Genomic DNA, 12119 nt, shown 5'->3' with positions numbered 1-12119 from the left:
TGATTTTGGATGAGTCTTACCACTATAACTTAGGTCACAAGAAGGCACCGTTGTATAAATTTTCAGGCTGAAGTTCAGGACTTTGACAAACAAAGTATTTCAGATGCCAAAATGAAAATCAGGAATGTGATCCACAACCTTTACCTTTCTCTGACTTGTGTTAAATAAGAATATAAATACTGTTGTTTTTTTTTTTAAAGCCAATTCTGGTGCTTCACATTCCCACATCTGTGTGGCTGAGCACTGGGATGCTTTGCTCTCATCTGATCCTGATTAAGCACCTCAAACATTCCTAAGGCTGTTTGTAATATAAAAACATATAAACCATCTGCAAAGCTGTGGCTTAAAATAGAAGTCTCCCCTTTTCCTAGAGGATATTGTGTGTGCTGGGCTGAGGAGTCATGCTCTTGAACTTGGCAGTAAATGCTGCTTGAGGTTCTTTCTGTGCAGTGCAACAGCTTTGAAGAGTCCCCCACTTTGAAGGAGTCAAGTGTTTTATGGTTTGACCATTGTTTGGAAGTTGTAGATCAAGGGGAGCGTAGGGAGAGACCACAGCTGTGACACAGTCGGAGATCCAGCCCATCTATTAGATTAAGATATGTTTTAGCTGGATTTTTTCCCCTGAAATTGGATGATTTAAGCACTTTCAGGAGAGTTCTGAGCTGCAAATCCCAACCTAATCACTGTCTTTGTCAGCTGCTGTCAGAAGCCTGAAGGGAGCCAGACCTGCAGGCTCCATCTCTGCCTTACATTTCTTGTCTGACTCAGCTGGTTCCTCAGCCAGTCCTGTCTGTGTTGGATCATTCCCTGAGATGCCTGTGGAGAGTTTGGATGCCCAGTTCTAGAATAAGGAATGAGGCATCTGAGCTTTAAAGGCTGCAATACCCTGTGTCACAATCTTCTGCACATAAAACTTCAGGTGTTTCGGATCATTGTTTAGTTCTCTTGGACATGCTGAGGTGTAGGGCTTTGCTGTTATGGATACTGTGTTTTATCCAGAAGATTCTTGCCCAGATTTACCATAAAGAGTTTGTCATTAATGCTTAATTCCTCTATTAATTTACATTGATTGATTGAAAGTCCATCAGGTACAAGTTAATGACTGGTAGCAGAGATGCATTAAGAGACATTGTTTTTTCCCCAAGTCCACATTAACCACAGAGGTGGGAAACAAACTTAAGGAAATACTTTTCATCTTCTGAAATCAAATTCTGTCAGGGAGATGAAGAAGCAAATAGGAAAAAAAACCAGTTTCCAGGTTGTTAATTTGTGTTCTTATAAATCCTTCTCCTCAGGTTTCCTGGCATTGCTCTTAAAGGCAAGAAATACAAACCACTCTTTGAATATTTTATTCAGGTAAGATGAACAAGTTTGGTGTTTGATACAGGATATAAAGACAAAAGCAAAACCCATTCTGAGTATTCCTTGTTTATATTATAAAAAGATCTTAAGTTCTAATAACAAACTCCAGTTTGTTAAGGTTAAGGTACCTTAAAATCCTAGTGCAAGTTTGAAAAACAGTATTGACTTCTTTCTCTAATATTTTTTTCCTTTAAGTTTTAAATATATTCAGAGTAAAAATTGGGTGATAAATAGAAGTTTGATTTCAGATTGCAGAGAAACTTCAATACACATTAATAAATAGGCAGTATTCTCTCATTTTCTCATCTGCTGAGTGTCTCTTGTCTGCCTCCTAAGTTGACAAGCTTTGTCTTCACAAGGGAATGACTCTGACTTTGGATAACAATCAGACATGGTCATATTTTCCACTGAAGAGTTAAAAGTCTTTGTTAAAAACCTACTGATATATCAGATTTATCTGGATGTCCTGTGCAGCTTTTAAGCACTGCATTAGGTCTGGCATCCCAGATGATAAAATAATGTGTAGCAATAGGGAGAGGGTGTAGAGAAATTTTCTATTTTTTAAAAAAAAATTGGATTAAAACCATTAAATTTTTCAAAGAGGAGAAGTACAGCCCTGCTGGCCAGGCAGCTGTGAACTCCTGTAAGGGATTTGGTCACTTGTGACACCTTCTGTTCTGAAATATCTGCAGGAGTCAGCAAAGGTGGGAAAACCTCTGTAGGGAGCAGGGACTGATATTTCTAGAGGAAAGTCAAACACGGCTGAATGTGGAAAATTGGACTGTGGATCTGAGGTTTGGAATGGATAAATTTTTTGAGTCTTGCTGTACTTGTAAGGCGCAGATGGGGCATCTACAATTTTTTGGTTTTTATACAGAATGTAGGTCTTATCTCAAAATATCTCCCTCCAGAACAAGCCAAACCTAATAATTTTGTAACATATTCGGTTCAGCTGTGACTGCACTGTTTTGTTGTGTGTTTTTTTTTTATTTTATTTTTTATTTTTTTTACTATTTTTGTTTTAAGGAATAGTAAATAACCCTTCATTTTTCATTATCTTTATACTGAACACACTGAAAATTGTCGTAGCTTTTCTTAGCAATTTTTTTCTGGATTTTCTCTTCTCTCTGTTTTTAGTTGGTATTTACCATGCTGTTATTCTCTGGAGGAAATAAGGAAAATGTGTGACTATAAAAGCAAACTTTGATTTAAAGGAAGAGGTAAAGGGGACACACAAAAATGCAGGAAGACTTCTGTACCTTTCTTGGTTGTGTCCTCACGTTCAGGAGTGTATTGATTGCAGTCTGTTAAGTACAGAACTGTGTGAAGATCTGTGGCTTGAAGAGTAATTGACTTGGAGGCCTTCTGGAGAGGTGTGAGATTTAATCACACTTGACACTCTTTAAATGAAGTGCACAGGTGTCTGGGCTATGGGAAGTCATTAAGTCATGTTAGGGATGTCACATTTTACTGTGTCACTGATTTTTGATGCAGTTCTTCCCTTTTTTGTGTGCCTCGTGGCTCTGCCAGGTTCTTGAAAATCCTGGTTTGCTGTATGTGTGTAAATATATACCTATATGTAACCCCCCCATATTTTTGTGTTACAGTGCAAAGAAAAAGGTGCCTTTACTGTGGTAGTGGATGGTTATGTGAAGGAGGAGGAAGGCACAGGAGTTGTCCATCAGGCTCCCTACTTTGGTGCTGTAAGTGTGAACTACACATTTATAACGTTAATTTTGTTCAGCACACGTTGTATGGCTTCCCAGCTCCTGGGGACTCTCTCAGGGTGATAGATGTTAAACAATCTTCCCATTTGCTGCTTGAAAATGTAAGAATATCATGTAGCTTTGTAGTCTAATGAGCTCTTCCACTTAGTGCCTGTGCTAGACTGGAGATTTTCGTGTCCCTGGCTTTGGTTTGTGTTGTGGTGTGTGAGCTGAACTCACCACTGTATCTTCTGAGTGTCATTGATTTCAGCTTTTCTCGAAGTCTGAAGTTAGAGCTTCGAGCAGGGCTGATCTGTGGCACTGCAGTGAAAACTGGCTCTGCTAAGTGATAATTTTGGTTGGGAACAGCAATTCTGCTCAGCACACTGCCCCTCTTCAGCGTTTCAATTTCATTACTTGCTGGGCTTTTAGAGAATGAGAAAACGCTTTCTCTTGCTTTTGTCCTGAGACTTTATCCCTTGGTGTGAAAGGATTTTGTTGCACTCCATTCTTTTTTTTCCTGTCTTTATTGTCCCTTCCCTCAGTCTGTTCTTTTTTTTAAGGCTAAGAGGAATGATTTGTTATGGATTTAATAATTTCAGTTTTTAGACACTTGAATTAAATGCACTAGTTTAGGCTCATTGTCCTTTTTGTAGAGTGTCCTGTCTTCAGCTATTATCCAAAGATGCCCTCAAAAAACTTGCAGTGCCTAGCAATTAGCAATCCCTGGACCACGAGCTCTGTCATAATTTCCAGAAACTTGGCATTAGCAACAGGCCTCTTTGTATTCATGTGAGATAGCCCATCCTCTTCCATCATTTTTTCCCCACATTCTTCTGAAGGGTACATCCATTGTGGTGGTGTTTCCCTTGTCAGGATGAACGTTGATATGAAAAGATGTTCCAGCTTTATATAGCTCTGAATAAAGAAAATTAGAGTGGGCTGTGCTAGCAGTTAATAAAGAAAATGGTGGTGGCTGGTCAAGTGTCCTCAGGAGTATAAATCCTCTCACACTTCTGCTCCTCAGACTCTCCCCTGGAGCTGAGTCTTGGATGTGCCAGAGGGGTGAGAATTGGTTTAGAGTCAGGAGCTCTTGCTGTGGGAAATGGAGGGAAGGAAAGGAAGAGACTGCCAGTAGGGAAGGAGCTCTGGAAGAACCTTTACCTTGGCTGCTTTAAGAGTGGTTTGTGTATTTGCACAGTCCAGTTAAACTTGTTGGAAACAGCTTGTTGGAAAAGTTGGCTGGCCACTTAGAGCAAGGATTATCTGCCCTCTTTTATTTGATTTTTTAATAAGCCCACTGAGTTTTGTAAACAGAGGAAAAAATATTTTTTTCCCTCTCTCTCCTGGGAAATCAGCAATTACTTGTAAAACTTTTTTTTTTTTTTTTAGGAAAAAACCTGAGAGTAACAGTTAAATGCCTCACAAAGAAAAAAAATACATAAAACATTGTGTGAGGAAAAAGTGCACAGACATTACAAACAGAACTTGGCACTCATCAGCTAAGGAGAGGTTTGAGTAGATAACGCTTGGTACAGGGGTCTGAGTCAATGGGCTGTGGTGCCTTCAGAAGGAAAGTGCACAGTGTTTGTTGCATTTAATGCTGCTGCCTTCTTTTTGGGGTGCACGTAGTGCAGTTTTGACAGAAGATTATTTCTGTTCAGAAAAGCTCACAAAGGTCCTGGTTTAAGGTCAGGATTTCCTCATGATGCAGTAGGCTCTGTGTAGAATACTGTTGGTAGGCCTTTCGACAGGCTTAGATGAAAGAAGGGAGATAGTTCATGGTGGCAGACAGGATTGTCTTCCTGGTTAATTGGCTCCTCTGCACCTTCCTGTTGTGTTGAAGGTGGATAGAAAAGGGATAAGTGGACCGGGAGGGTCAGAGGAGAAGAAATAGAGCAGAGTCCTTCACAGCAAGCCTCGAGTCTTGTCTCTGTTCCTTCCTGTCAATATAAGTGAGTCCCTTTGATAAACAGAGATGGAAGGTCAGGGGTTTATTTATTTATTTATTTTAAATCCTGCTTACTGATACATGTTCTGTATTGCTAATAGCTTAGAAATGTATCCGCCAACAAAATTGAAAGTAAAAATTCACCTTCATTTAGTTCCAGGATATGTAGTTTCATTGTCTTGTGTGATGCATTTGCCAAATAGAAGCTGCCACACCATATCAGAGCACTCTATTATTTCAGTTCAAAAGACATCAAAATTAAAGCTCACAGAACAAGACAAACCTGTATTAAAAATGCTGTAAACTCATTGTGCCTCCAGATGAACATGACACTAAAATTCAGCTGCTCAAGCATTTCATCATATGTAGATGTACCTGCAGTCAACTTAAAAAGCTGTAGTAACACTTGAATTTGCATACAAAGTTTTAATTTGCAATACTTCTAGTGCCTGCTCAGACTGTGACACACAAGTTTCATAGATCTGTTACTGATGCAGTTTTTGTTCAGTACTTTGCAAAAGTGTTGTTGGTTTTTGCTAAGAGGTGCTGCAGGTGAACCTTTGACTTCATGTTTCTGTTGTTTTGTTAAAATTTCAGATAAAAAAGCTTTTGATTTCTCATAAGTGAGCTGTTTACTAATTTTGTGCATTACAACTTCTATGTGTAATCTTTTGAGGGATTTTGAGGTACAAAAATGACCGCTGAAACTCCTATCCTGGTAAAAAATGATGTTTGTCTTAGCTGTTATTTGAGCTTAGCACTTGTGAATTCCTTGTATGTACCTGAATATATTCTTGCCTTGTGGTTTCTGAAGGAAATCTTCATTAAATCAAATGGCAGGTCATCTGGAGAGCTTCCATTCGAGTTTGTTGTTCAAAAGCAGGGAGCTGACTGCAGAAAGGCAGAGCAGCAGAGCCCTTTGTGTATCCTTGGCTGCAGCAGTGCTGCAAGTGGAGCTGAAGCACCTCTTGACCGAGGTGCTGCCGAGGGGAAGGTTTGTTGTGATGTCTTAGCAGGGTTGTGAGTGTGCCAGGCTTTGTAGTCTGTGCTGGCTGCTGCTTCAAAGCCTTTAACAGCTCACTGCCAAATCAGGGCTGACATCAGCTCTGTCATTTGGCCCGTATTTTAAACCCCCCAGGCCTGCTCCCAGTCCCTCAGCAGTAACAGCTGAGGAAAGGCTGGCAGAGAAGGGGCTTATCTCTGTCATCCCCTGACTGAGGAGCTGGGTGACCAAGTGCAGGGTGAACAAATGTGTGATGGCTTTCTGCAGCTGCTGGGCATGGGGAAGAAGCTGTGCTCTGGAGGAAGGGAGTGCTGGAGCTGAAAGGATTTGCTGTTTCTCTGTGTAAAGCCTTAGTTTATGAAGCAGCCAACTTCCCGGTCTGTGGATGAGTCTCATCCTTGTAAAGTACAAAAGGTCTGGCTTGGGGGAGCTGGGAGCCACAGGGATGGTGGGGAGAGCTGAAGGTACAGGATGAGGACACAGAGGACCCGGAAGCCCTGCCCTGGCACTCCAGAGCTGGCTCACGTGTGTTGGTTAGATCCAGGGAAGGAGAAGGCAGCGAGCTGTGGAGCACTGGCCTGTGGGATGTGCATTTACACACTGGCTCTGGTGTGGGGTCCTTGGTCAGGCTGAGGGTGCTTTAGATGCAGCTCCTGTGAAACACCTGCTCTGTATCCTGCAAGCAATTGCTGTAACTGGATAAGGTGCAGATTTACTCTGACTTTAGACTTGAAGTTAAAATCTGAACTTTTCTACCCCACTACTAATTTTGTTTTAAGTGTTTCTCTGATGCCATTATTGTTCAGTCATGTTCAGGAAAGTCTGAAGCAACTCTCTTTTTTTCTTTTTTTCTTACTGGTACAGGAAATTAAAAATTTAAGTGGAGACTGGCCAGGAAAAAAACTTATGATGCTGTCCATGTGTGGTTCTTGGTCAGTAGCATTGCCTATGGGCCAAAAAAGATTGAGAAATACAGGTTTAAAGGCTTTGGATCATTAAGACATTCAGAAAACGGGATTGCTTATGTGAAATGCCAGAATCAGATTGATTAAAACAACCTGCCTTCTGAAAAATGCCGTGTTGGCTGGAGAGCTGGGGAGATCCAGGCTCTGGCTGGGATAGGAGCAGGATGGAGTGGTTGGCAGTTCCTTTGCCCTGCAGTGGTATCCTGAAGCCACACATAAAAAACGTGTGTGTGTATATGTGCATTGATGTGCATAGAAAAACGTGCACATATCCCCTGTACTAGGTGAGAGTCTGAAGAAATCATAATTTTCTGCATGAATAAAACTACAATCCTATAAAACAAGACTTTCTCATAAGTATTTGGGATTAGTGAAGGTTGAGTATTTTGCTATTCTTGTCCAGTCATCACATTTTCTGTTTAATATTTAATTTCTATTTGGAGGGATGGATTTTTCCCCAGTATTTTGTATTCTTACAGCTTGGTGCTTGTCTCTTTTGCAGGATGATTACAGGGTCTGCATGGATTTTAATATCATTCAGAAGGACTCTGTGCCTGTGTGTCCTGTTGATGCATCAGGCTGCTTCACAGCAGAAGTGGCTGACTTTGCTGGGCAGTATGTGAAGGTCAGTGGGCCTGGAGACAGTAAATGACTACTTTTTTCAAGATACATTTTATGTATGGCAGAAGCTTTCTTCTCTTTCTCTGAGTGGGTTTGTTTTCTATGCGTGTCTGTTAACTGGAGAAATTAAAATGTGTTTTAACATTTGCAACAAGGTTGGAATTGTTTATTACAGCAGCTGAGAAATGAACAAGTTGAAATGCAAGTAATGTTGTGTATCTGTAGTGAAAGGCAAAAGGAGTATCCTGTTTGCAGCTACTCCAGAGTCTCACTTTCTGCTTTTTCCTCATGGAAATGTCATGTCCAGAGTCTCCAGGCACGTGTGCAGGGCCTCCCTCACCTCTGGATGACTCTGAATTCTCAGATGCCATCATTAAGTTTCTCCCAGCCAGTTAATGTAATGTGACCCATTAGAAGGGAGAAATCCTGTCATTTTCCCCACTTGTGGGCTGTGTTGCAGTGGGAATTTACCTGCCAGTAGATGCAAGAGAAATCCCCAGAAAAGGAACCCACTGGAACTCCAGATTGCTACAGATACAAATCCCTGGTAGGGAGTGCCTCTTAAATTCCCTGGCCTGAGAAAACAAATTGGTTTTAGCCCTGCTGCTACAGTTTGATAGCAAAGCACGTTCATGTAAACAAATGCAATGTAAGATTTTTAAGTCTTTTTCAATTAAGTTGAGAATTTAGTCAGCTATCTTGGCTTCCTGCTTTATGCATTAAGACAAATAAGAGGACACTGGAGGCTCCATCTTTAGCTTCATGCTGGTAGAAATCTGAATTTAAGGCTCTTGGAAAATTTTCTTATGATGCTGAATTTTTCACTCATAGATATTTGCATTTTTTTCCCCTTAATGTCATATTGACACTTGTATGTTCAGTAGATTGTTTCAAATGATCAATATACAGCTTTTGCTTCCAGCTTAGCATGTAAATCCTAGTTGGTTAGTGAGGTATTGTGAAATATACTTCAAATTCTGAAATTTAGTCACTTTGGAGGAATGTGGTGCCAGGAAGTTTAAATATTAGGTGAAAAGCACTATGTGATTTCCTATCACAAAATTAGAAGACTCAATCATTAAGATATTAAATAATGTTGGTTTTGGCTTATATTGGTGCTTCAAAAAATTTGAATTTATACACAGTTGTGTGTATGTGGAGAGTTAAGGGTAAAAAAGGACTGATGCTTTAATTTATACATTTTAATTTATCCAGATAGCAGAGACACATTGAAGACACTGTGTATAAACAGTGTTTGGAGAGCAAATAACTTTGCAAATTTCGTGTTTTACGGTGCCCCTGCAGAAAATGCATAAATTTGGTAGAAGCTTTGTGTGTGTGTGTAAATGCTGGGTTATGCATAGTTTTTTTTAAAAATTAATTTGAGTATCTGAGACAAATCCTGGAGTAGCTGACTGAGTGAAAAGTGTATTCCAAGGAAAATCTGCTGTGTTTTTAGGATGCAGATAAGCACATCATCAGATGGCTGAAGGAGAAGGGCCGGCTGATCCACAGTGCAACCTTCCAGCACAGCTACCCCTTCTGCTGGAGGTAAGCACAGACCTGCACCTGCCTGAGAGCTGAGGTTTCTAACAGAGAAGTTCTTCAGGTTTCTCTCACTTTTCCCCCCTTCCCTTGCTTAATTTTCCTGACAAAACTAAAAGTAACACAAACCGAGATTATTGATTTAGGAGAGCTCCAGTTTTGGTTTAGTCATCAAGTAAATATTTTTTTTTTTTCCAATAAAGCTGATGAATTTAAGTTTAGTGCTGAAATTTATTTTCTATTTATGATTTTAAGGGTGTGTTTTTGTAATTTGTGTTGCTCATTTTTTGGTGTGGAACTCCTAACTAACCACCCCTTTTAAAAAAAGGTTATTTTCTAAGCAGCTGAGTGGTGGGAAAGGATTTTTTTGATCCCCTTTGAATTGTATTCAAATTAGTATATCACAGAAGGTATTTAGATGTTTATGTTAAAATGATAAATGATAGTTCTTTTTAACCTTGTAAAATTACTTATTTGAAATAAGACCAGTTGCTTACTATGTGGAAACATCTCTAGGTGGATGTCTCTGTGGGAATTCTCCCTGTGGAATTCTCCATGAACCTTCAGTATCAGTGAACAAAAGTTTTGTTGAAGAAGAATACAGGCTAGACAGATTTAATCTAGAAATGAAGCTGGTTTTTATTAGTGTCCTCCCTGGTTTGAAATTCCCACAATTGCTATTGTAAAAAATCACCGAACAATTGTCAAACAAAAAAAAAAAACAAACCTTCAGTAATCTTTTAGTAGGGTATTAAATTTTTATTACGAGCAAAGACACACTTAAAATAAAATACCTAATTTAATTATCTGAAATGGCATAAAGATTTTAAGTCATATCTGATGTATACAGCACCTGTACTGAAATAACTGTGATAAGAGCTCAGCTCATCCCTCTGTCTGGCTCTGACTCTGCCAGGTGAAGTGTTCTAGCAGGATACATTTATCTTTAATTTATAGCAAAAATAACCTTTGCTTGCTCTTGAACAGTGGGATTGGTTTGTTTCTAGCAGCTGCCTAGAGGAAGAAGGGGAATTGCTCTTCAAGTGTTAAGTCCTTGATGATTTGGGAGAGTTTTTGAAAAATGGCAGCCCCAAAATCAAGCAATGCTTGTGTTTTTCTTGTGGAGCAGCTCAAATATCCAGTCATGGCCTTCTGAGACAAAGCAGGGATGTAGAACTGCTGATTCTGTAGAAGATCCTTAATCCTGCCACTCTGTTGACATTTTTGTTGATTGATGATAAGTTGCAGGCAGCACCTAGCAGCAAATTATCTGGTGGGAAGAACTGAACAATGGATTCTACTTGAAAAGCTCATTTCACTGCCATCACAAATCAAACCATAATTGGAATATGCTAAAAGTAGAAGAGTAGTTCTTAACTTTGAACATAGTTATAAGTTATTTTGATTAATGTAAGAAAACTTTGAAATCAGACTCTTCTTAATGTACTACTGCTTTTCCCAGAAACCAGGCAGTTGTTGAATCCTTGGTACGTTGAGAAATTTGCCTTCTTTTTTTACATATCATGAAATTAGGGTCTTTCTCTGTGTAGTAATTTTCTGTCAACTAAACTTTAAAGTATGAAAGAGAAAAACAACAGCTTGGTAAGGACTCAGTAGATAGTTTTCAGTTAGAATTTGTCTTTATTGGAACTGCTGAAAATGGAGGACATGGGTCAAAACTGCTCTGTGCACACGTGAGATCTTGAGGGTCTGTGTGGTCTGGGCAGCAACTGTTGAATGTGACAGCTGGAGTGTCCCTCCCAGGTCCTGCCTGCCATTCCTTTGGCAACAGGCTTGGAAAGCTCTTCCACTGGCAGATGTGGACTTTTGCCCAAGCCAGTGAAGGCAAAGCCAAGAAGCATCTTTGTAGCATGGGCTTAGTTATTGATCATTTGAGGAATAAGATCACAAGTAATGTGATTTGATTCTTCTCATGTGTTTCTAAAGGATCTGTCTGTAAGGGGAGCAAAACTTTGTTGAGACAGAGAGGAATGGTTAGGCAGGAACTTTGTAAGCATCAGACTTTGATTTTAGGTCTGTCTGGGTGGTTTTCCCCTTGTGTTGATGGAAAACAAGGCCCAGCAATTGGTATTTCTCATTTGATTCTACAGCAAAATCCAGTTGAACATGGATTCCTCAACCTTCTCACCAGTCATGAGGGGCAGAAATGTGTGAGGTGTCACTGCTTGAGCAGATTTTAGTGTTTTGTTCTCTGCAGTCTCCTGCTGAGGCACTGCTTGGCAATACAGCTGGAAGAAAAATATTCAGAGAAACTGTGCCCTCTCCCCTTTCTTACTGTCTTCCTGTAGGTGGAACAGAGCCCTGTGGGTGCTTACAGTGGTTATCAGGTGTTACAACCTCAGGGTTAGGTTGAAAGCTGGGAAATGGCTCCCCTGCTTTTGACCCTCTGTCATGGATCCTTCCTGTCTGAAGCCATTCTGTGCCCCAGGGCCTGTCTGCTGCCAGCCCCACCTGTCAGCTGCTCTCTCCTCACAGAGCTGGGGTGCCACTGTTGTCCCAGCCTTCCTTTTCCGATGTGTTAAGACCATGTGAGAAATTTTTAATACCAGCTTTTATTCTACTTGTCTCCAGTTACTTGTCTTGTGATGGCAATTCATCATTCTTTAGCACATCTGAAACAAGATACTCAGTGAAATCGAAACACGTTGTAGCTTGGGGAATGCTTTCCTTTTTACTGGGATCTTGCTGCTGTGTGAGGAGTGAACTGAACTGTTCCCTTTTTAGTTGTTAGGACTTAAATTTGAGTAGCAAACCATCAGTAGGTTTGCATTTAATAGCTAGGACACAGCTACATTATTATTACTTTGAGCTGTCACCATTTCCTTTAAGGTTATAGGTACTTTAACACTTAAGCACATGGAAGCGTACAGGTTATCATTAAAATGAAATATCTTTTGAAATATAGTGTTAAAAGAAGCAATGTGTTTTTTATTATTGGGCTTTGT

At 40.1% G+C, this 12119-nt stretch overlaps 1 protein-coding gene across 1 annotated transcript in view; it reads left to right on the top strand.

Moving 5' to 3' along the window:
- The window catches only part of IARS1 (isoleucyl-tRNA synthetase 1), an 89204-nt gene that overhangs the window by 22620 nt on the left and 54465 nt on the right, over positions 1 to 12119 (top strand). The window contains exons 10-13 of the mRNA XM_082289076.1: positions 1296 to 1356; positions 2970 to 3065; positions 7490 to 7612; positions 9068 to 9159. Of these exons, the coding sequence (XP_082145202.1) occupies positions 1296 to 1356; positions 2970 to 3065; positions 7490 to 7612; positions 9068 to 9159 (372 nt within the window). The remainder of the gene's footprint in view (positions 1 to 1295; positions 1357 to 2969; positions 3066 to 7489; positions 7613 to 9067; positions 9160 to 12119) is intronic.

This window comes from Coloeus monedula (genome assembly GCF_965178545.1).
Source record: "Coloeus monedula genome assembly, chromosome: 11".
NCBI lineage: Eukaryota > Metazoa > Chordata > Aves > Passeriformes > Corvidae > Coloeus > Coloeus monedula.
This window is presented reverse-complemented; position numbering and strand designations above follow the sequence as displayed.